We start from the raw sequence: 24,971 nt of genomic DNA, 5'->3' as shown, positions 1-24,971 counted from the left end.
AATTTCTTCCTTAGATCTAGTCTAAATCTACCCCCCTTTAGTTTAAAGCCATTCCCCCTTGTCCTGTTGCAACAGGCCCTGCTAAAAAGTCTGTCCCCATCTTTTTTATAAGCCCCCTTTAAGTACTGACAGGCTGCAATAAGGTCTCCCCAAAGCCTTCTCTTCTCCAGGCTGAACAACCCCAACTCTCTCAGCCTTTCTTCACAGGAGAGGTGTTCCATCCCCCTGAGCATTTTCGTGGCCCTCTTCTGGACCCGCTCCAACAGGTCCGTGTCTTTAATGATTGCTACAACCACAGGCGTGACGACATTAATCTCCCATCTGTACTTCTACCAGTCCAAATGCTGTTTAGTAAGTTTACCCCCTAGCTGAGACACTTTCCTTGAATATATTAATGCTCCTCTGTTCTCCTTCAATAGAAATGAGCCAGTTTAGCCTAAATCACTCCCAACACCCGAGACAGTAATCGCTTAAGCTGCTCCATTTGATGAGCAAAAACCACTGCACCGGCATGGCGATCCCCTATAGACAACTCCACCAAACTCCTGTCTTGAGTTTCAGCCCCCTTTAAAACCGAGCCAGCAGTACACAGCAGGTAGCTGCAAGACGAAGTCAGGAGCTGCCCAAATCTCCTCCACGAGCTTGCCACTAGTGGTGAGGACCCAGGTAAAAAGGAAAAAGTATTGACAGAATTTGTTCTTAATCTCCCAGCGTAGCTGGCGCGCCGTCAGGACGCAGCTCGCTAGCGGGATTTAGGCTGAAGGCAGATGTGTCCGGTGGAACAAACACGGAGATGAATTTCAGCCATCACCTTCAGCTCCCGAGGGCTGCGGAGAGATGTCACGGTGGCTTTGGACAAAATGCCTTCTACGTTTTTCCTTCAGCCTTATCAGCTGCACAGCAAGAGAGAAACACACTTCCCTGAGGAAGGGGTATGAAAGCCAATGCCTTGCAAAAACGTTTTCTACGAAGATAATTAATTCTTCTTCTTTATCCTGTTTTTCCCAGGGAAGGAGAAAGCACATTATGCTCGTAAAAAAGCAGATCATCGATGTACCAAATTTTTGAAGCAGGCAGTCAAAACACTTTTCCGTAAGTGACGACACCCACTTTCTGACGAAGGAAAGCAAAGGAAAGGCAGAAAGGGGAGCATCCTTTACAACGCTTTCTTCCGAAGCGGTTACCGATGGCCTGACCAAACAGCCAAAGAAATGCAACTAACCAGCACCTCTATTTTTAAAGCCTGGTTTGATTGCGCTCCTAATCTCCTAGTCTCTAGTCCAACGAGATGGCAAAGGTTTAAGTAAAGCAGAATGTCCTTCCCATGATGGGGGGGGATCATGGGATCATGGTCAGCAAGAGGATCTGCTTAAATCGGGCTTGATTTAAGGCCCGAACTGACCTAGCCTTGCAAAGCACAAAACAACCCTCCCCACCACCCCCCCAGGCAACACGCCTCTAAGGACACTGTCACACACCTCTAAGGACATTTGAGAGCCCAACTTCAGCCGCACGGAATTTCTAGATTATCAAGAAGATAAAAATTCAGTAAATACATTAAACATTCCTGGCGGCCCTGAGTAACCAAAACAAAAGAGAAACACAACTGTCTGAACAAAATCGGATGATTACTAGCACAAGGCAAAGCAGGGACCTAAAATCTAAATGAATATTCTTTGGAAATGCTAACAGTTCTTTGGTATTGTCGAGTCGGCTTAACTTTCTCTGCATGAAGGAGGACGGTGGCCAGCTAAGATGAATTCAGGAACAGTAAGTTTAGCGGGAACCCAGCCAAGCAGCAATCTAAAGCTGCTAGGCTTAAAAGCAGTAAAAGCATCGAAACGCCGTATGAATAAAGCACAGAATTCTACGCAGCAACAATTACTTTAAGTGAAGGAACGGGTAAATAACCTGGTCCTAATAGTGCAGGAAAACACATCCGAACCATTTACACATCAGTAGCAGCTGTAAACATTAAGAAGAAAGAGCTGTTAGAGCTACTGAAATCCCCATCTTCAAACACGACAGCTACAGGGTTTCTTCCCGTTCGAAAGGGAACAGGGAAAGTCTCACTCAAGCTATTCACAGGCAAACTGACACACAGGATTTTTTTTTAACTAAAAGTCTCCTTTCTAAAGCTAGATATACGAGTCTGGAAAAAACAGCGCAGCCTAGCAATTCTGCCAAAGCTTCTGGGAAAAGCTTCAAGCCTCCCCTCCTAAAAGCTGTGCCAGCTTCGTGTCCTGATCCAAAATTTTGTGAAATGCAAAACCTAATTTTACTCGGATCTGGAGGATTCCCCCCCCACGTCAGCTGAGGCTGTCCAGACACGGTCCAGCCTCCGGCAGAACAGTCCCAAACTTCTGCTAGAACGGATTATGGACAAACATTCAAAAGCACTCGGCTACATCAGAAAACCAAAACCCAACTCTGCGTGCGTCTTCCTTATGCCTGGCAAAATAACCTTCCGGCAGAAGTGCACAAAAAGGTCTGTTTCAACAAGATTTTTGTTAACCGCCGCTTCACCGACGTGAGATCAAGTAAGCAGCAGTTGCATTTCTCAGTGTTTCAGGCGTGCTCCTCCGCTACGATGCGCTGCGTTGCACACTAACCTTATGAAGCTGGTTAACGCTACAAACTGCTGACTGGAGTTTTGCAGATTACAAACTATGTAGTTACGAAAACGTTTAATTTTTTTTTGCCTTCCACTAAACTTTCTGAGGCAATCCAGTCCAGTGTTACTAGCCAAATACTGTCAGAGCTGCAATTACTCTCTCTCTCATTATTTTACAGCGGCAATGTCACACCAGTCTCCTGATCACGAGAATCACAGAGGCATTAAAACACACCAGCAGAACAATTCCCGATGCAACACATCTCATTTACAGCTAATGGCACTAGACAACATCTCCCACCGATTTTGGTCAACAATTTTGTATTATAAAGGCTAATAAAAATTGTGGTGTAATTGCCAAGCGATGTGGCTACGCTCACATGCAAAACCCCAGAATACATACCTGCTATACATATGCTTATCTGTTCTGCTATAAAGTCTTTTTTTCTTCTTCTGGCTTTTTAAAAAGAAATATTTTGAGCTATTTTATTAGACGGCAAGTCCCTCTACTCACTTGCTAAATTAACACCAACTGAAGTAATAAATCCTCATTTAAACAGGCAGAGAATTCTTCTCCTTTCCAATACAAATGGATGTTGAAATATTGACCCCAGAGCAACAATTACTTAAATCTATACATCAAAACACATGGTAACAACTAAAATTTATTATTTTTCTAAGGGAAAAAAAAAAAAATCACTCGGGTGCAGATGCAACGCATACCTTAGAAAGCATTTTGACATATTGCTATTTTCCATGTAAGAAGTAATGGCCTGAAAATAGATACTTTGAGACTCACCATAAATAAAATGTGCTTGGCTGCCTTTCCCTGATTAAAATAATAAATAATAAAACCATATTTTCACAGGTATACATCCTTGCTTAAGCAAGTATATTCCAGAGATCTATTAACATATTTACGATTATTGCTGTGTTAGGTTACTAATTTCACTCTCGTGGAACATTCACAAATACTACATTAAAAACTGGAGAGCTACAAACAAGTTAGCTTCAGCTAGTTCACAAATTTTATAAAATGACCTTGATAGCTGGTGACAGAGCAAAATGCCTGAAGGCTTGAAGATGTTACTCATTTTATTCCCAAGTCATCTTTGCCGACTCTCTTCAGTCAGATGATCCATAGCCAAGAAAAAGGGAATGGTCTTTAATTTAAAAAGCATTACACCAGCCAACTTCTTACTCTGAACCCTTGATTTAAGAGGTAGGGCAACGGGACGTCCCCACAAAAAAACCCTAAACTCTCGCTACTGCCTGCAAAACCGTGTGGACCCGTTCCTGGTTTTTGGTCACACAACTGGTAAATTATGCTCTAAAGCATTCCCCGACCGCTTTCACCACGCTGGAGTTCCCTCAAACGGAGGGCAGCGCTCGCTGCCTCCTTGAGGAAATAATACCCCGAGTTACTGAGGAAACTCAGGGCTGGCTTCAGCTAAATTTGGTGAGTTGAAGCGAGAGTAGTGGGCATGAATAATAAAAAGTGAGATCTGCTCAAGCCGGAGGACATGAAAGGGAGGATGTTTTCAAAAGCTTAGCTGCACTGCAGAAAGGCAAACTCAAGTCTTACTCCAGGCAGATTTCAAAGAGCAGCTGCAAGACACAAGTCATCTTCTGCCGCTGTTCTTCAGGGACTCATCTGCTCTCAGACCAGAACACGTTAAGACCGCTGCTCTAGGACATGTGCAGGCTCATTTTACTTCCGAAGAAAGACGGAAATTCTAGGATGCAACCAAAGAGAGCACGATCGTGACTCACACTTCATCCTTTTCAAGTATAATAGGACCCTGCATGATCAAAGGAACTCAAGCTGCTCGGTTAGTCGATCACGGGATCCCTGAGACAAGCCTGCGGAGATCCAGGTGCTCCAAGTGCGAGCGCCTCCCTCCCCAGCACTGCTTTCCAAACGGTGGCAAGCTTGCCCCTTAGCGAGATGCTGGCTTTGGCATAAAGCAGATTAGGCATTCCCTGTCCCCGTTGTCATCCCCTGCCTCCTCGCCACCCACTCCCATCTTCCAGATGGGGTTCATCTTCCAGATGGGGTTCCAGTTTTTTGGACTAACTGCAGTGATCCCGTTTTCAATGGGGACCAGACAGACAGTCGTGCTGGTGCGGGCAGGGAAGGGGCAGCACCGGGCAGAAAGGAGGGCTGGGGGGAGGACGGGAACGAGAACGGATCTAGAGATACATCTAAGTCGCAAACAGGCTGTTACAGCTCCCGTCCAATATGCAGTCATGTGTTAGATAAATTAACAAATGTACACAAAACAAGCTCTTATGGAAGTATTTAATGCCCTAACTATCACCTTTTCCCCCTTGGGCTGAGCTTCTCATTTAGCTTGCAAGACAAGCGCGAGTTGAAACCCGTAAGACAATTTTTACCATTTGCATACTTAATTTCAGAAGAACGTGCAATTATTACCAGCACCGAAGAACGGAAAACAAGCACGTAAGATGTATTTAATGCAATGTAAGCATTCAAATGGAAAATAAGCAAAACTACCAAATATCTGAAAAGAGAAAAAATTATAGGAAAAATTTTACAGGAAATCTTGATATAAAATTCCAGCAGTGCCTATTTAATGTGCTGAAAGGCCTCTTCAGCAGAGGCTCTGCACTCTGTAAGGGCTTGCATACCACTGGAAATTTACCAAAATAGCTATTTTGAAGTAATTATTATAATGATAATCCACAATTAAAATGCTTTTTAATGGGACTTGCAATAAAAATGTAATTGGTGATTATGGAACGCCGAGATGACGTTGCTTGTGCAGACAGCAATTTTTGTGCTACAAGCAGCAGCCCAGGCAAATACAATTCTCGAATCAAAACAGGAGATTCAGACAGAGGCAGACAGACACCAGCTTTAGGGTAAGAGCAGCCAAGAAGCGTCACAACATGACAGCTATTATGGAAATACACAGAACAGTTACTCCACTCAATTTTCAAGCACAGGAGCTGATGAAATTTAGAGGGCCGGCCTAAAGGTCTGACCTTTACCTAAGTCAGGTAAAACAACAGGATTTTTTTTTAAATGAGGTTGGACGGCCTAAAGGTCTGACCTTTACCTAAGTCGGGTAAAACAACAGGATTTTTTTTAAAATGAGGTTGGAAATATGGATAGTAACATTCCTAAATTCTGTCTAATATATGTAAGAAACCCCATCCTACCCCCCGCCGTAATCTAGAAGCACAAGTGCAACAAAATCAGAGATTAGGGTTTAGTGAAAAAAAAATTCCAATTAAGAGCATGAAAGTGTATACAGTAAAATTAAAAGGATATCCCAAAATGATTTTTTTTAAAAGTTAACATTGTACCTTATCAGAAACCTAGTAATGCCAGAATTCTGCATCTGATGGCAAATAAAAACCCCTCCAATTATGCCATAATAGCTTAGTTTATATCATACAGGAATACAGAATATAGTATCTTCTTCCTTAAACAATCATCCCTGCGCTACCAAAGCAGCTCACAGCACATTATTCTGTTCACGTTAGGTCAGCTGAATCACCGTTCCAGCCTGGAGGAGGTACTGTCTCTTCCCAGACGAGTTCTGCAGTTAATGTCAGCACTGACAGTAGCAGCTTGTTGTACCAGCTGCCGTGCTACATTTAGATAATAAATGTGTTTAACTACACTGCGAAGAAACAAAATAGTGTCACATCTACCACAGACCTGTTCATTCAAGCATCAATAAAATGCACCTTCTCCATTTACCTACTTAGAGGACACCCTGCGACCACAGCATCTAACCACGCTAATGCTTAGATTGAACTCCATTCCTTAATGAAATTAGCACATATAATTTTAAATTACCCTGGAAGCAGAGTTCTCTTTTCACCTCTGTAACCAACAGGATCTGCCTAATGATGCAGATGCATCATGTGAGCTGCACCAATTTCTTCTCGAGGCGGTAACCTGAGGACAGAGCATATCAAGTGAGCTCTGGTAGGGTCTCTCACCGGCCTGGGTTACAGTCAGAGTATTCTGTGTCTGGGTTGTAAGCTGTATTTTTGCACTTTTCTTTCTTTTTCTTTCTTTTAGGACCACTTGTTCAAGCGAGGCTTCGGTTTTGTGCTATGAACTGAAGCGTTGCTCTCACACAGGTTGAAATAAATACAAACATTTTATCCCAGGGTAGATTGAGCCCCCAAAGAAGCCACAATAACTGTACGTGGCAAAGACAAAATGCACAAGACAGGGTTGGTTTTTTTTATGGATGGTAGAAAGGGAAGGCTCCTGAACAAGTATTCCCTTCTGGAGATCCCAGAGTCCCTCCAAGCACCGTACCAAAAAAAATGCAAGGTGTGATGGAGATTGCCTCATCTCGGTTCTCTCCCCAGAGTCCACGGAGAGGACTGGTGGCTCTCTGCAGAGGAACGTGTCCTGCCAGATGTCCTGGGGCCTAAACCGAAAGCAACTTTCTATTTCTAAAGGAAACGCACACCACCCTACCCCAGGGTTCCCACACCAGCACACGCGTATCACAAGTGACGTCCACGTCCTTCAAAGCTGCACGCAGCCCAAGACGATGATGAGCTCTGGGGGCTGACAGTGCCTTCTACATCTGCTGGCGGTACCCAGATACTGATGAGGGAAGAAAGGAGTGGTGACGCTGATGGGCAGACCTATGGCTTAAGTTACAGATTTAGCACGGCTGCAACTACAGGTTTCCTACTAAAGAACGTGCATTTAAGAGGGAAAAAACCACTGAGGTCTTTCCTCCTTAGCTTCTGCTTTAAAGTGTGAAGGGTCAAAAAATATTTCTCCCTATCTGTTTTATCCATTTTCAAAAGGCAACATTTGACTTCCTGTCTCCCTAATGCAAAAGAACGTTAAAAAAAAAAATACACACACATATCATGGATGAAAGTGCTAACAGAAAGTGCTAGTACGGCTGGTGAGAGCTGCCATTGTGCTGGCCTGGCAGACGTTTCTTCTAAAATCTCTTCCTAGAACATATGGGATCTTCCTCACTGATAAGTTTTCAGCTATAAAAAAAGAAAAAAAAAAAAGAGAGACTTCAATCTAAAATGATGCTTTCATTTGCAGATTTTGTACAGAATATACAATTTATGCCAATAATTAGCATTTTAAAAGTCTATGCAATACTGCCTGATATTTCTTGAGGATATGAGCGAGATTTACTGAAGCACAAAAAGTCTGGTTTCTCTTTTAGATAAAAAGATTTCACATAATGGGCTGCCAATTAAAGCAGGACGTCTTCTGGAAGGAACGCCTAGGCACTGTGTCCTGAGCTGAAGTTAAAACACCCATACAACCCCTCTATGTATATTCAATGCAAAACGGGGTAGGGAGAACGAAAAAGCAGAAAACCTTATGATTCCAAGGTGGAAGTTTTATTTCTCGTCGCTGTTAAAACAGCAGCTTATATTTAGGGTATTTGCATTGTAATTGCCTCCTACAAAGATTTATTTTGGCGACCAATTTCAGCTTTTTATCAAGGGCTGTGGATCCTTTTCTCTTTGGTTTTGATTGCTTGGTCTTAAACAACACAAATAAAAGAGCAGTGAAGTGCCAGAACAAGGGGAGCAGGGAGTAGCAGGTTGTTGCTTTGAGATGACAAACGACACAGCAGTGAAACCAAGAGGTTTACTCTACCAAGCCAGAGGACTCTGGAGTGGAACACCGAGCTGAACCAACACAAGAGCCTGCTGACACACCACAGCGACAGCACATAAGCACTGACCTACATTGCCATTCTGGATTTAAAGGGAGATTCACAAAGCTCTTGCCATGAAATCAGCAATCCCAGCTCTACAGACACTTTCACAGGAGTCACTGGGTACGTCACTATTTCTGTCAACTTCGATGGAACGTGGAACTATTTGGGACACAGAGACTAAACCATCTGCGCAATACAGACCTGCAATTAACGCTTTTTTAGCCTCTTCTTTCAGCTAATGAAGTATTCCTTAACACCACCCTGTCCCCCACAATGCTGTCATGACGGCTTTACAGTTTCTTCTAATATTCAAAAATCTTTTCAGGTACAGCATTCTCAGGAGTTTCTCTTCCCATTCACCAGCACCCTAGCTGGCCTTCTGAGTTAGCTCAGATGTCAAATCAAAAGCCATCTGCAAACCAGTCTTCACAGAAGACATTCAATGAAAAGATCCGGTAAGCTTTCAACCGTGTTTCACTTTTCAACTGGCAGCTATGCGCAGAAATCCATGACCAGTCCCACAGCAACAGCTTCCAACTGCATGAAGTAACTCTGTCCTGTTAGGAATGCCAACATTCCCGCTAGCTCCCCGTTTCCCCTCCCTTACCAGTATGCACTTCACTCTTCCACTACTCTGACAACCCGCAGGAACAACGGAGATTCCCCTCGACTTTGACCAAATGAAAAATCTCTCCCCGCTCAGCAAAGTCACTGACCGCAGGTGCTAGAAATTCACGGGCCAGTCCCCTAAAAGTCGCAAGCGTTGGTCATGAAAACAGAACGTATCTTTGCTCTTCTCGCTCTTCTGGCTTGCAGCTGCTCTCACTGAGTCCATGTGTCCAAATTAACACAGAAAGTAGTGCACCCACAATATCAAGACTAATGACTCAGGGGAAGAGGAGGAGAAGGAAACAGGAAAAGATACAGCTTAAACCGAAAGGTCCGCCGTCATTTATAACGTCAGCCTTATATTCAGGCTAGAGTTGGTACTGCAAATATTACGAAGCACTCACATAGCTGTATTTTTGATGATCCTTCCTTGGTCCATTTTCTGCCCAATACCATGCACAACAAACACAATGTGACTAGTTTGTGGTGGCTTGTCTTCTAACGTAGCTTCTTCTACATAGCCTCTATGTAGCCTTGTCCCACTACTTGAAGCTGTAGAAAAAACATTATCCTAGATCAGTTACATTCTACGAAGTGCAACGGTCTTATATGTTGACAGCAGGTTGACTTGTCTCAGACCAATACGTTAAAGTATTGTGAAAAGAAGATTATACATAAAGGAAAAGCATGTATTTTTAAATATCTGCAATTTTAAACTCCTGAGAGATTTGAGCAACTAGGTGATATTAATTGTATCAATGTATTACTAGGCCATTTCCACTGTAAAGACAACTCATTTTGGAGATGTTTTGAAAAACGACTTTTTAAAAAACAGTTGTATAATTGTCCATCCACTTTTACGACACAATACCCTTCTTCCGTGTGTCTAAATCATTAAACTCCCTTACATCGCCACCTTACTTTCACAGCATGGAAGGATCGTGGAAATGATCTGGCCAGGAAACTGGTAAGCTTTGTCATTCTTTCTCTGACTCAATTAAGAGAGCTGGTTGAAAAGCTTTACAATTTTTTATTTTGACGGGGAAATCCTATGTTTTATTTCAAGCTGATCCAACCTCAAATTTCCCCACTCGTTCTCCAGTTCGGTGGCCAAACCAAAAATCAGTTACCCAGGGCAAATATGGCTAGTGGCTCCGCGCCCCGCCGATGGCTTGAGAAACCCACTGGCACAGCGTGTCTCCATCCCCCTCTAGTGACAGACCCATTTAGAGGACCACAGCCTCGCATGAGTGCCAGCTGCGCCTGAATCCAGCAACCCCTTCAGACGGCCCCCGCAGAGGAAGGCAGCATCGTTCCCCACCACAAAAATTGAAACCACCAACTTGTTTTGCTTTTAAGGGGGAGGAAAACACTACAAAAATGCTAAGGGCAGTTTTTACACTGGACAGCTTTTGTTTTCCAAGTGGGCTTCTATTTGCTATTTCTCCCCCCAGATTGTTTAGGACAGATCTTACTTATTATTTATTACACACTATCCAAATCATGTTCTGGATACAGAATACTTCATTTCTTCTGGAACTGAAGCATTGAATTAATACGAATATTAACTCCTGGCAAACATTAATTAAGTATCTACCCGAGAGCCCTGTGGGGTAAGAGGGCATTTATTACAGAACAGAGGCATGGTGATTAAAGCCAAACCTATTACCTGATTCTGCCTCTTCAGAAACCAAGGAACAAACCAGAAGTGTATGTTCTTGTTTTTGTAGCTGCCCAGCAGTGCATAGGAGCACCACGACAGAGAGGACGAATTCCAGTTTTCTAGGCTGGCGATAATCTGCCTTTTGCTTGAGAGAGACCATCCTCTCTTCCAACCATCTCAGCCTCGCTGGCTTTAGAACTGGTAGTTTTGAGCTTAAATGAGCCCGGATTCCTACTGGAAACAATTTCTGTCTAAACATAGCTGCTTCACCCCTCCTCTCGGTTCATGTGTCTCTTTAACGAACTGATCAAAAGCAAGAGCTGGCGAGAGGGGAAGGTATGATCACGTATTTAAGGAATGCGTCACAGCACGCAAGTACACAGCGGTAAAGTTAAGGTTGCAAAGGGAACTGTAGTTCTTACATCGTAGCTGCTAGACTCTGCCACTGTAATATTTTCATATACTTATTATGAAATGCTAACTGCTGCATCCAAAATAATAATTAAATATGTACTAAGAATAAGTCATAGCCTGTTCACATCTCGTTACAATTGTGTACAACGACCTCAGGACCCTAATATACTCTTCTGTAAAAACTGCAATGGCCGAAGCGGGCTAGTCACATAGCAAAACTTCAAACTTGAAATCTCCTTCTAGCGTTAAAGTAACAAACTTAAAATACTGGTATTTACAATATTCTTTACAAACTCTGAGAAATATTACCTTTGGAAAACCCCAACTTTTGTGTAACAGTTCTTGCAATTTTAGATGTTGTTGCATCACTGTAAAGATACACTTCATCCACACTGTGCCAGTCCACATGGTTGCGACTCAACTTTAGACTATGAATAGCTGCAGCAAAAAGGAACAACATTTAATTTAGATGGGTAAGAGGAAAAAAAAAAGCCTCTTCAAACACAGAGAGAGAAGAGTAATTTAAACATAGGTTAATATCTAGAGCTCCATTATACCTAAATCCGTACTACTTCTTACCTTGAAAAGTTTTTTTACATTTAGGATTAATCTGACCAGGACAGGCAGGAGTTTGGAGACCACCTCTGAGGACATTTCACATCATTCTCCTCCCACCCTCATTTTGGGATGGTAGGTTTCCAAAATATTCCCTTAGCTGAAAACAAAAAAACGGGGGGGGGGGGGGGGGGAGCGGGCGGCAGGGCAACGCATCCTGAAATACTGCAGGTTGGTGTGACGACCAGGTGGCTGCCCCGTGCACTCGCATCACTAGAAAAAGAGCAATTTCACTCCTCTCTTCTCTCTCCTGTGCCCGTACAGCGAGATCCCTGGTTTTGACTGTACACTGCGGTAACACGGAGGGTTTCAAGGCTCCATTACTAGAAGGCTCCATTGCATTTCTATCCTTTCAGAAATACCTAGGAGCTGGAAACGCAGTTCAGTGAGAAAGCCTCTGAATGAGTAATTTCTGGCACAGAACAGAATCTAGCTCTTTCAAAAGCCACTAAGAGCTCTAGTGTTTTTTGTGCAGTTATTGTGTTTTCCAGATTTGGAACTGATTGAGCTCTGGGACCAACCTCATGACACACTGCCTGATTGTCGGGATTAAGCACAGCAGGCATGTTACAATGCAAGTCAGAATCTCTCATCTAAGGCTTCGAGCTTGCTTGAGCAAGGCGGTACCACAGCTGTATTACTAGTAATTCGGATTTCACCTAAGTTTGGAGATCCGCTGTTTAGGTCTCATCTAACGTGGGATACGCAACATTTGGAGAGCTGACAACAGCAATAGCCCTGTGACAAAAAAAAAGGGTTATTTAACTGTCATTGGTCTTGCTAAAAAGTCCAAAGTCATGGAGAACACCCAGGGGGATTGTTTCGGGTTTGTTTTTTTCCCCATAACAAGCGGAGCTCTAACCTGTCCCCTACTTGAAGCCACTCAAATTAATTTTTTATACCCTTCTAAAAACATTCTGAGAAAGCCTGAGCCATCACAATTTCATATTTTAACTCTGCTGCAGCACAAACCAGCCACGTTAAGCTAGATGTTGTGACCTTTCTCCTGTAGTATTTTCTGTTTCTTTGCCAAGGCAGATAGACCTAACATAGCCTGATGAAAAACTAAATGAAGTCTGTAAGAAACAACGGGATTAGAAAAGGATTACCCCTTCTGTTGTAGTAAACAATTGATTCACAGAAAATAACTGGAACTATATCGCTGTTTTACAGCGACAGAGCAAGGACCGGAAAGGAAGTAAGCCTGACTTTGAAGAGCAGACATGTCAGCTTAGGCTAACGACCGGCCAGAGCAAGAAGCAATCTAGCGAGAACTCAATGAACACGCAAACTGATTTTTCATAAACATCCCTGCAGGCGCAGAGATGTGTCCACGTCCAGAAGTCTCAATTTAGAACTGGAAAAGGAGAGGAAATTCCCAGCAAAACTTCCTCTTTCAGACTTGGAGACAATGCAACGGAGACACTGATGTCCTGAGACCGGCACGTAGTCTAGCGGCAAAGGCAAGGGACCTCCTTGCAGATGTCTCTCAATCTCCTCCATCCTCAAATCCGTGCATTGCCTAGCAGGTCTTCAAGAGCTGTTCCACCTGCATTCTGTAAAATCCCTCTCAGAGTACGTTCCTGGGAAAGCTGGCAGAGGAGGGCTAGAAGCTCTCTCTTTGGAGAGCGTGGTGCTCAAGGTCCAAAGCGTGCAGAGGAAGAGATGGAGAGGTCCATGGCTGAGTCACTTATTACCACTGGAAGAATAGTTTGGGGAGGAACGATCCTCAAACTCTTTCTGGAATCAAGTCCAGCCTCTCTATTGGAAAAAAATATACAGAAAGAGGTAGGTTCTCCCTCTGCTGCAAGAATTATTCTCACTTGGGAAGAACAAATGCCTAACTTTTACTCTTAACAGTGTTCTTCAAAAACACGTATGTTGAAGGACACATCAAAATCAACTACAAGACGTGCACGCACTGAGGAACTGCAAATGAAATAACCAACGCTATTTCTCTGCATATTTAGTAAGGCCTTCAAAAGGGAACCTGAAAAATTTGGTCTACTGTTAACATAAGCACCACAGGAAACGACCGGTAACCTTCAGTAGGACCGTACTTCCTTGTCTCTTGACAACAGAGTAACTTACGTCTCTGAGATGCGCTGTTAACATGCACGTTGCATTCAAGCTCAGATATATATTTTTTACAGCACTTGGACTATGCACCCTTCCTTTCTACCCAGCACCCAGAATAAAAAAAAAGAAAAAAAAAAGAAAAAAAAAGTGTTTGTGCTTGCCTCTCAGTTTTCCTTCAACCACAAAGTATCAGGAGTTTTCAGGGCAGTGGCAGGATCTAGAACATGCATATGGACGACGCTTTTCAGAGAATCTACCGATTTGCCAGTAAGATGATAAATTTTGCAGTTTTAATTGATATATTTACATCTTATTTTGCATCTCTTCGTAAATTTTACCAACACATTCACTGCTTTGCTTTTGAGTGCCTGTCCAGGTGCACGCTCCAGAGCAAAGTCCGAACCAGCAGTAGAGAGACTCAATCACTGAAAAACAGTGGCTGCAGGACATTCCAAAGGCACCATGCGCTCCAGTGCAGTATTTTGCGGAAGTCTGGATAACACTTCCAGGGTGTCTGTCTTACCAACCAGGAGTAGAGACATTCCTTTAAAAGTTAACAAGAGTCACCTGGGTCAAAACAAACTGTGCTGCGTGCTCCACCTTGGCACTCTCTTTTGAAATCCCATGGGATGCACTGTTTAAAAAGTCTGCCTGAGGATCAATGCACCCGTTCCACAGACCAACCCACCCTCTTACTGAGGTGGGGCGAGATTTTGTCTCCCCTTTTTTAATTTATATAAACATTGGGATGTCTGTTCATCCTCAGACCCTGAATGTGATGTCCACCAGTGGAACAAAAATCCCATAATAAGGGAAAATCTATCACCCTGAGCTCCAGGCCCTCTTGGTGTGCAAGAATACCCCTTCAAAACAGGAGTGACACCCCACTTGATGACCATGGTTGTGCGCTCTCTATCCTTACATATGCATCTGTCCCAGTGATGACAATATCTGGGGAGAGAAAAAATGGTACACCCTTGCAGATTTGCATGGCAGAAACCCAACTGAGAGAAGGGTTGCCTAGCTGAGATCAGTCACAGGGATAAATGATCCACAAGCCATGTGTGCATGCATATCTAGGCAGAGACAGTGGTTCTCTGTCATTATGCACAGGAGATACCCTTTAGGTAAAAAAAAACCCCACCCTGCAACAAGGTACCTCTTCACGAGGGCCAACGCTGCACCGAGGACTGTGAAGAGATTCTCAAAACTCTCAAGAGCCCAACCAAAAGGAGCTTCTGCTGCTGACAGTCCCAGCCAGGTTGTATTGATAGTGAGGCAGGGAACAAAAAAAGCGTCTTTGGAGAGGATTTGATAGCAGTCTGAAAATAAGCATCCCCCCAAAAAATCAAAACATGCGAACCACGCTTTCCAGGTATGGGATAACAAGGGCTGCCATCGCCGTTTTGAAACTGAACACGAGGAAGAGAAAGTTCCGTTTTCCTGAAGATGATGAGATCACATGATTTACATTCTCTTTTCAGAACAAACGGCGACTGTCCTATAAACCTCTTGCATGCTGCAGAGGTGGTCAAACTGACAACTCGGGAGCTGTTCATACCGAGAGATGTCACAGAGTGTCAGGAAGTCACCAAGGCATGTCGTAGCGTGGCTGAGGAAGCCAAGTCGCAGAATTCAGATTAGGCAGTGGGTATGGCATAGGGGAACGCTCTTCGTGTTCATTCCTCTGCCTTCTGGGTCCTTCAGGTGCACGCTTTCTACGTTTGTGGATTCTCTCCAGGGCACCAGGCTAGGATGTTGCTGAGCTTCACTGAGATCTGACTGCAGCTACGGCATCTCTGAACGGCAGGCGCAGAAGATGAAGGCTCTCCCCTAAAACCATGGGACAGGAATCTCCCTGCGGATCAGACTTCTTGCAGCTTTGTTTTCACATGAACTACTTCTCTGACACTGACAACATGCACAGCTTTCTTAGTAGGCATCTCCGTAGGTACATCTTCCCCAGTTGCAGAAAACCCTGGGTATTCTGCACACTGCTTAGTCTTCTCGTTTGGGATTAACGGCCAAGCCCATAGAAATGAGATCAAGTTTCGGTTTCCTTCGTAGCCAGAAAGTAGAAATGAAACATTTTTCAGGAACACCAACCATGACAGTCACCTAGGGTACGAGTACGTGGAAGGCACAACCCCACTGTAGATGGAAGGCAGCCTGACGCTAGACAGTAGCGAGCAAGCCATGCAAAAACAAGGAGAGAAGCGTAGGGGAAGTGAGAGGGATCAAGAAAGGACTTCTTTCAGCTGAAGAAATCAACGGCTACTATCACACAACCAACCAGTTTCACCAAGATAGATGAACACAGAGGGAAAAAATCCCTCTAAAAAGTTTAAATATGAAAAACGAAGAGGTAAACATAAAATACAGAATACATATTCCTAAAGCCTTGAAGAACCTGATCTCAATTAGACTGCAGAAACTCATCTTGAGTCAAAATAACTGGAGAATAACTGAGAGGCAGAAAGCCTGCACTGATTTTTACGCTCATCGCACAAAACCCGTGGAGAAGCTGGGGATGTGCACACTGGATGTGCACTGCTAGTGCAAACATCCTCCCAACTCAAGCGCTTGAGGAGCTGAACACCTCCAGGAGTAAGTGCAGACAGACGGGCACTTGAACTTGGCATTTCACGGGGCCAACAGTTTAAAACTAAATACCTTTTAAGGTAAGCACCTGGTTTTTACTTGATACTTTCATCCACCTGCCAAGACCAAAGCATGGGGTGATTCTCTTCTACCAGAGCTTGACTATGCTCAAGTCAAAATCAATCTAGAGGAAAGCATCTTTGAAGTGCTTAGAGCTGATATTATCTCCACCTCCTCCACAAAGGCACCGTCATTCCAGTCAGGGCTAAAGACCAGAGAAGGGATACATACTGTCTGAAAACCTTTTCTGCCTTCTTTTTTTCAGGGATTTTAAAATAAATCAGTAAGCATTAGCTTCTGCACAAACCCTGCCACATAACTGAGAGCATAATTTGGCCGCTATTGTTCTTTCTTAAACAACTCTGAAGTTCTGGTATGTAAACCTGAGGTACAGCTGTACGCTTTAAAACCTTTTTTTATTTGTTTAAAAAGCAAATGCAAAGCCATTAAAAAGACTATTGCTCTGAATTAAATTGGGCTGTTTCACATTGCTGTCATTTTTATATTGCACTGCACCACCTCTCAACTCACCAATGCCACTATTTGTTATATAAGCACTGACTTTTAATTTTTTAACTCAAGCGCATTTATTACCACAACTGAACATGATTTGGAGAAAAAAAAAATATACAAAATAATTTTGAAATTACAACCACAAAATAAAAGGCAGAAGTCCTTTCTTACTGCTCAAGACAGTAGTTACACTTAATTCACCTTTAACAGACTTGAGTTCCATGTGTGAGAAGAGGCAGGAAAAAGTTTACTGTTAAGCATTTTTATTTCAGGCATTTTCATTTGGACCCAATTATAGAAAAATATGATTAAAGGAAGTCAAAAGGCAAACATTTATGCGTGTCAAAATAAATTCTCATACTTTACAATATCCCCAGGAGCTAAAAGAATATATGGTATGACAAGAATAACTCTAAACCTACCATGTGCATTTACATTTTAAATCGAGGGTGCAGTTTTCAGAAGTCTAGTTCCACAGTCACTGAAGTCAGTAAAAGTTTAATCACTACTGGCTCTAACGGTGGCAGAGAAAAGACCAGTGACAAGCACTTTTGAGCCTTCTGCAATCATTACTGGCTCCTGTAAGATCTATTCCCACTTTCTGAAACAAATTTGCACAATATCAGCTGCTGCAGAGTTCAAAGTTGTTTTCTGCAACACAGCAGCCTTTATCACGTATTCTATACAGCTTGCCCTTTTTATATCGTATGTCCAAAGTCTCATTTCATTCCAGTACTCATACAAAAGCTGCAGTAAAAATAGTTTACAACATGAAATTAAAGATGCGTGCATTACCCAAAACAAAGCGGCAAAAAAAATTCCTCCTCTCACATAATTTATCTTATACCTAAAAAAGTAGCTTTTAGTTTAGTGAAAAGCCAAACCACATATAAAGAGTAAGAAACAAGCGTTTACAGTTCTCATCAGTCACAAATAATTATAATAAGGATTACTGCACAATACTGTTAGCATCTACTTTCCTCTAAGATTCACAACACTTCTACTTTTCTTCTAAGATCTATGATATTTTTTCCTTCCCTTTGGAAGGAAATGGCATGAATACAGCTCAAGAAATCGAAGCATGTAAATCTAACACATTTAACTGATATAAGCAAACTAGAATTTAAAGCTTCCTAAGCCCGGAGTACTACAAAAAAGAAATCTACAATTACTGTACCTTGGGAACGCTTTCGCTTAAGACATGCAGCATCTGAATTCTCCTTATATCCTCTCCATTTGAACAAAGAAGGGAGGGAGAAGGGAGGGAGGTAGTAGAGAACTAAAAGTAAAAACACTGAGCTTCAAAGTAAAATTTTTAAAAGGGGTGTCATTTTTTTCATTAGTATTACCATTTTTAGAAAAAAAAAATAGTTGGCACATTTTCTGAAAAAGTATATACACTTAAAAACCTGGTTTTGTAGCAAAAGCGTCAGGTCACATTAGCCAAATTCAATTTCTTCACTCTTCATAAACAGTTATGACATCACAAGAAAGCTACAGGCATTAGTAAAAGACAGCTGGAACACAGCGTAACCAGACTCACCGAGTGCCTTTACACGTATAAAGCATAAACGCTCCATTTGTATAGGGTAGAACACAGTAACCCTTCTTAAGTATACACTAAAGGTTTGGGAAAAAAACCCCCATAAACCAACTCAATTTTAAGCACAGCTCTATTATTTTCCCCAAAGGGTGTAAGAGGACCATTGAAAGTTAGGTTAGGCAAAATATCCTACTGTTACCCTGTTCTGTAAGTCCTCAAGAAGCTGCTTTCCACGGTGAAATGCAACAGCGTGCACGCTTGGCCTCTGAGCTTCCCCTTGATGGTAAGGCAAGTCCGTTCTTCTTCTATTTCTTCTACTTCTATTAGACTTTCAACTGTGTTATTTCACTCCCCGGGAGAGTATTGAAATACTGCCCAGCAGTCCAAAAGGTTCTTTTTCAGGGACTTAGATATTGGTGCTGCGTGATTATGGAAGAAATACTTTAAGGTAAGTGAAAGCTGCTGCGAAGGAGCGGGTAAAGGTATGTGAGCAGGAGGAAGCTGCTCTTGGCACTTATACAAGTCTCCTCTTGCGTTCACTGTTGCCTCAGTTATGACAGATACCTTTTACGCTTCTTTGGGTGTTCCTGAGCAAGGCTAAGAGTGAAGTCCTACAAATCTACGTCTTCTGTGTTACTGCTCTGTGGGCCCTCACTCATACAAATAGTCTTAATTTCAAAATGTTTTAGAATCATAGAATCATTGAGGTTGGAAAAGACCTCTAAGATCATCGAGTCCAACCGTCGACCCAACACCCCCATGCCCACTAAACCATGTCCCTAAGTGCCTCATCTACTCGTCTTTTAAATACCTCCAGGGATGGGGATTAGCCTCAAAAACCTGATATAGTCAAGAGAGCGTGTTTAAATCCAATGAGAAATCAAGAGGCTCCAGCCTGGCTTCTGAATCCACAAAGTCACTGAGCTGCAATTACCTGAAATCAGTTAGTCTGCTGGAGAGTGGGGAGAAATGCAGCTGAATGACATCTTCCCTTGCAAACATCAGGAACAGTTAATACTGTGCGATCCAGTAACTCATGCCAGTACAAGAGAGTGATAGCCCATGCCTGTGTCAAGGGCTTCGACTGCCACAGTTATGCTGGTCCAGGATCACACCTCTTCACACCCTCAGCTAACAGCTCTGTCAGCAGATGCCTTAATACAGATGCAAGTCAAGTGTATTACTGTTGCATGTCAGTTTTCTAGAGGAGAGGAAAATTAGGCTTATAGCTACTGCACTTGGAACTTGATGGAATAACTTAGTCTACAGAATAGTTTACTGGCTGGGGCAACTCAAGGAGAACGTACACAGCAAATTCAAGTAAAGTATAAGAAAAAAAAAAGTCTTTTTTATGGTGAGGGTGATAAAACGCTGGTACAGATTGCCCAGAGAGGTTGTGAAGTCTCCGTTGTTGGCGATACTCAAAACCCCACTGGAAACGTCCTGAGCAACCTGCTCTCGTTGACTCCGCAGCTTTGAGCGGGGAGGTTGGACTAGATCATCTCCAGAGATCATAGAATCATAGAATCATTGAGGTTGGAAAAGACCTCCAAGATCATTGAGTCCAACCATCGACCCAACACCACCATGCCCACTAAACCATGTCCCTCAGCGCCTCATCTACTCGTCTTTTAAATGCCTCCAGGGATGGGGACTCAACCACTTCCCTGGGCAGCCTCTTCCAATGTTTAACCAAAATCCTTTTCTGATCTGCAAGATCCCTTCTGATCTGCACGACTCTCTGATTTCTATGAATATGACTTTCCCATCTAAAGGTTAACTTAGCCAGCTGTGACAAAAATTCATGGTTAATATAAATTTTTTAAGAACAGAGAAAATTTTATTTGAAATCTAAGGCAAAACAAATCAACTATTCCAAACGCAACTTTTATAGTTTTTGTGGTATCTAATCACACACTGAAAATCCGTAAGAAAAACCAATAAACTTATGCAGCTTCAAAATCAATGCATTTAAAAAATTCCTTCTGATTCTAACTCATTGGGGTTTTTTCTACCTTTTTATATCATCTATCACAGAATCATAGACTTGATCACAGAATAATCTCTGTTGAAGGGACTGCTGGGGTCCGTCTGCTCCAATCCCTCACACAGAGCAGGATCAACTTTTAAGTTGGATCCAATTTCAAATTTGGATCAGGTTGCTCAGGCGATTTCCAGCTGAATTTTGAGCATCTCTCTGTGCAAATACAATGAACAATAAGGGGGCTTATAAAAAAAGACGGCGGCAGACTTTTTAGCAGGGCCTGTTGCGACAGGACAAGGGGGAATGGCTTTAAACTAAAGGGGGGTAGATTCAGACTAGATCTAAGGAAGACATTTTTTATGTTAAGGGTGGTGAAGCCCTGGCCCAGGTTGCCCAGAGAGGTGGTGGATGCCCCATCCCTGGAAACATTCCAGGTCAGGCTGGACGGGGCTCTGAGCACCCTGATCTAGTTGAAGATGTCCCTGCTCGTTGCAGGGGGGTTGGACTAGATGGCCTTGAGAGGTCCCTTCCAACCCAAACCATTCTACGATTCTATAACTATGTCTATTCCTATCTTACTATCACATATATTAAGCTTTCAGCTTCACTTCATCCTAATTAAATGAATATACCTAAAAAAGGTGATGAAGCAACAGATGATAGGTACTTAACTGTATTTATGATAGTAACAGCTAACCAAGTATTCTTAAAGCGGAGATAGCAAACCTTAAAGCTGTTAGAGGATATTATTTATACCGGGGACCAGTTTATGATGTACCCTTTGAACCACTGCTCAGTGGTCTCAAATAGAAGAATCAGAATTAGCCCTCATGCTAGCCTAGAGCAGCGGGACGCTCAGGGGCACGCTGAGCACTTGCTGTTCCTGCTCTGCTGCTTGGCACCATCGCCGCTGCAGAGAAGGCAAGAGATGGCAGTTCTACCACGTACCAGGCAGCTGTGGGTCCCACAGATTGAACCTCCAGCTGGGAAGTCGGACTGTGTGACAAAAGCTGCTCGTCCGTCCTCGACTGCCTCCCTGCTCCTGAAGCGGTGGGCACCTGCCTGCTAACAGCTCCTCTGTCCTCGAGGAACTCACAGCAAGGGATATGTGGGCTTCGGCCCCAGAGCAAGAGCGAAAAATCGACACTGAAGTAGCGACATTGACCCTCCATCAAGAAGCTCTTGGTCTGAACAGCACTGCCTTTATTGTGGTTAAATACTGCTAGCAAAATATCTAGTCTGAGAACCCTTAAGAACCTGCTACGATCTGAGCTCGTGGTCTTATTTTATCTGACAACGGCCTTCATATTACTGAAATCACTTGAGAACGCTGCTCCTTTGATAGGCTACTTCAGATAGGTCCTGAACTCTCTGTCTGCCTAAGTATGCACAAGAAGCAGTTTCTAAATCTTACGTTATTCTGTACGTTTTAAGCTTATTGACTGCTAAAAAGGTGTTGTGATACCCTTCTTGTATTCCTTTCAAAATGGTTTCAGCTGAAATATTGCTTCAAAGAACAAGCGTTATATCCTAGGTCTTTCTCAGAAATATTTATAGAATTATTTTACAGTAGTAGTATATTTAAGTGTAATCACTGGGTATATGCAGTACAAGGAAGGTCAGTATTTCTGCACAAAGGCAGTTATAAACCATTCTCGGCGTGATCAATTAAACAACCCAGATATTTCCATATTTTAAGGGTTGAAGTTTGTATCATTAGGCATTTTGAACCGAGGAATTTAGATCAAAACACCACCTTTCATCTTGTGTTGATATTAATTTACATATGTTAAGTTTGAAGAATGAATCTTCCGTAAGAAGGACAAGCAAAGCCAATATAAAAAAAAGCCTAGTTTACCTGGATGAAAAAAAACAAGTACTGGACAAATGAATTTGAGGGCCCCAAAAAACCCCAACATTGTCTACCTATCAACAGTGGCAGAACAACAAATCAGTCCTGGAAGCCCACACACACTGTTACAGCAGTGCAGCATCTCACTTAGGGGTTTAATATGTCATCAGGCTCGATTGTTTTTAGCGAAGACTTGAGTGGCAAATGTTAAGCTCTAGTCCTCAATACAACTATAAAATGACAATGTGATGACCCTCATTTTGCTCAAAAAAAAAAAAAATTATGTAAAATTACTTTACGTAACGACAAGACAGAAGATGCCTTCCTGAACCTGCCCGTGTGCAGATTTGCATTTGTGCAAATTTGTGATTTGCGTTAACTCAAATCCAGGCTGCAGACATTCAGTTTCACAACAAAGCAGTCAAAATGCAGCCAAACCCCTAAATTCCTCATCCTAAGTGTGGTCTCCTCCTGTAGCCGTATCGGTTACTCCGTCTTAAAAAGACGGAACAGCACGTCCTTTCCTGTATCTATCAACAATAAAATGAACTATTTAAACTGAAAAACGTATGTGGAATTTGGCCAGGATCAAAGCAGCCTCTGGGGTGATGGGATGTGAAACGGAGTGCAGTCAAGCTATGGAGGAGACGGGTGATGCCCTTGCAGGATTTGCATGCACCGGGACTCCAGCAGCGTTCGTCTGGCCTGGTTTTAGGCACCTCGGGAGGCAGAGCTCTCTGCAGAGGCGATGAAGAGAGAGGCTCATGCCCTCAGCATCCCTCCCTGACATGCACACATTCTGCCTGGTCTGTGGTGGTCCGGGGAGTCGGCTGTCTGGATGCTGCACTTCAGAGATGGCCAGTCAGGGTAGCTGGCCTTTTACAAGCGTTACAGATGTCAACGCGTTCAGAACCAAACACCCCTCCCCAAATCTCAGAAACACGACTGATTTCTACAAGCAGCAGATAGAGCTCTGGTACCTGGGAATCATGTCTATGAACTCCTACAGGACATAAACTTCTTGGAGACAAATCCAGGTCAACCGGGTGTTGCAAAACTAAAGGTCCCATTAACCTGCTTGGACAGTCCTAAGATCCAAAGTGCCTCATTTCTGCATTCTGCCGTAACAAATAATTTACCTGAGAAAGTCATGCCTCACGAGGCCAACAGCTCAGCAGACCGCCGAAGAGGATCGGGCACCAAGGGGAGTCAGCGGCTTTAGGCAGCGTAAACGCAGTTCATTTTGCAAGGCATGAAATTAAATACTTTAAAGGGTGCAAATCAAAACGCCGCTACAGGCGGTTTGCTCCGAGGGATCTCCCACGGAAGCAGTGGTCTCCAGGCTGCCCCACGGAAAACAGAACTTGAGGAATCGTTCACCTAAACACAGTCACATGCTGTTCTGTCACCTTCAGCTTTTACAGCTTCCTGCGGTCCCAAACACCACTGGAAGGCAGCACGGGCGTTATGTTACTTATAGGCCACAGGTTGGGGACCCCTATTCCGAAACATTTTGCACTTTTGGAGGAAGGTTTGCTGGGATTAATATCTTAATAATGGGGCATGTATTCATTGACCACCTATCATCACCAAAAGCCCTGGGTAAAGCTTAGTTATTTCCTTGTTAACATGCTACAATCCAGGAGCAGAATTAGTAAATCAAATCACTGGAGTGGGAAATTGTTTTTCTAGATGTAAGCGTACTCTCCTAACGCGTATCCCAAAACTAAAGATGCGAGGAAAGAAGAGGGGCGCTGCATGCTGAGCAGCTTCCCTTCACAGGTAATGCACATAGTGCTCACTGCCGGTTTTTGCAAAGACGAACTCCTCTGTACGGACGACTCCACAGGCAGATGGAAGCAGCACCACTTGCCCTGCCCTTGAAGAGGGCGATTCCACTGCCAGCAATGCACCGGGCAGGCTGCTCAAAAGCTGAGGGTGCTAAGCACCTAGTAAACTTGCTAGCAATTCTGTTTTCTTCACGAAAAGATTTCAGAGGACAATAAAATAAGCAAATAAATATGATTAAATTGCGAATAAATTGTCAACTGTCTTGGATGCTAAGTTCCAGGATATCGTATGTTGCCCCGAGTTATCAGGCTGAATAAGAGAAAATTATCCTGACCAGGAGCAGCAAAGTGGAACCTGCTCCTAAATTTTCAGCCTACTGCCACCATTTAGAGCATGGCTGGGGTCAAATCAAGAGCTGCCAGGTTTGTCTACTGCATATCAACAAGATGCTTGTTGACAGGCTAGTTTTTCGTTATTTATGATGCAAACTGGCATGTTCATATAAAAAAGTAATTATGTCTAAGTACTGAGAGACTGTTACAGCAGATCGTCTTAATTTTGCTGACGAATTAGATGAGATTGCCAGTTTTTCATCATTTACAACGCTTTATCATAGCACTGCGAGTAGTCACTTTGCCTCTCAATGATATTTACAGATCTATTCTAACTTTCACTAGTCTTAAATAACAGCTACCTGTAAACCTTGATGGGACCAAAATATGTTTCATACAGGATGCAATTACAACAAATTGTAGCATTTAAGAAATTTATAAACTGCATTCAGCACTTCTCCAACTAATTATGTTTACTTCATCAGCGATAATGCAAGTTGTAAAGCTGCTCCCAGTGCCACGTGCAGATGGCAATCATGGATGCCAGCTGATCAGAGATGTATTGAGAGGCATATTATAATGACAAAACCACTTTTCAC

At 43.0% G+C, this 24,971-nt stretch overlaps 1 protein-coding gene across 1 annotated transcript in view; it reads right to left on the bottom strand.

Moving 5' to 3' along the window:
* The window catches only part of DDHD1 (DDHD domain containing 1), a 54,489-nt gene that overhangs the window by 27,192 nt on the left and 2,326 nt on the right, over nucleotides 1-24,971 (bottom strand). The window contains exons 2-3 of the mRNA XM_009289886.2: nucleotides 11,312-11,440; nucleotides 9,330-9,477 (exon numbers count right to left, since the gene is read on the bottom strand). Of these exons, the coding sequence (XP_009288161.2) occupies nucleotides 9,330-9,477; nucleotides 11,312-11,440 (277 nt within the window). The remainder of the gene's footprint in view (nucleotides 1-9,329; nucleotides 9,478-11,311; nucleotides 11,441-24,971) is intronic.

Source organism: Aptenodytes forsteri, unplaced genomic scaffold (assembly GCF_000699145.1).
Source record: "Aptenodytes forsteri isolate BGI_AS27 unplaced genomic scaffold, ASM69914v1 Scaffold76, whole genome shotgun sequence".
In the NCBI taxonomy this organism is placed as follows: domain Eukaryota; kingdom Metazoa; phylum Chordata; class Aves; order Sphenisciformes; family Spheniscidae; genus Aptenodytes; species Aptenodytes forsteri.
Note: the sequence above shows the minus strand (reverse complement) of the source record. Positions and strands in the feature narration are given on the sequence as shown.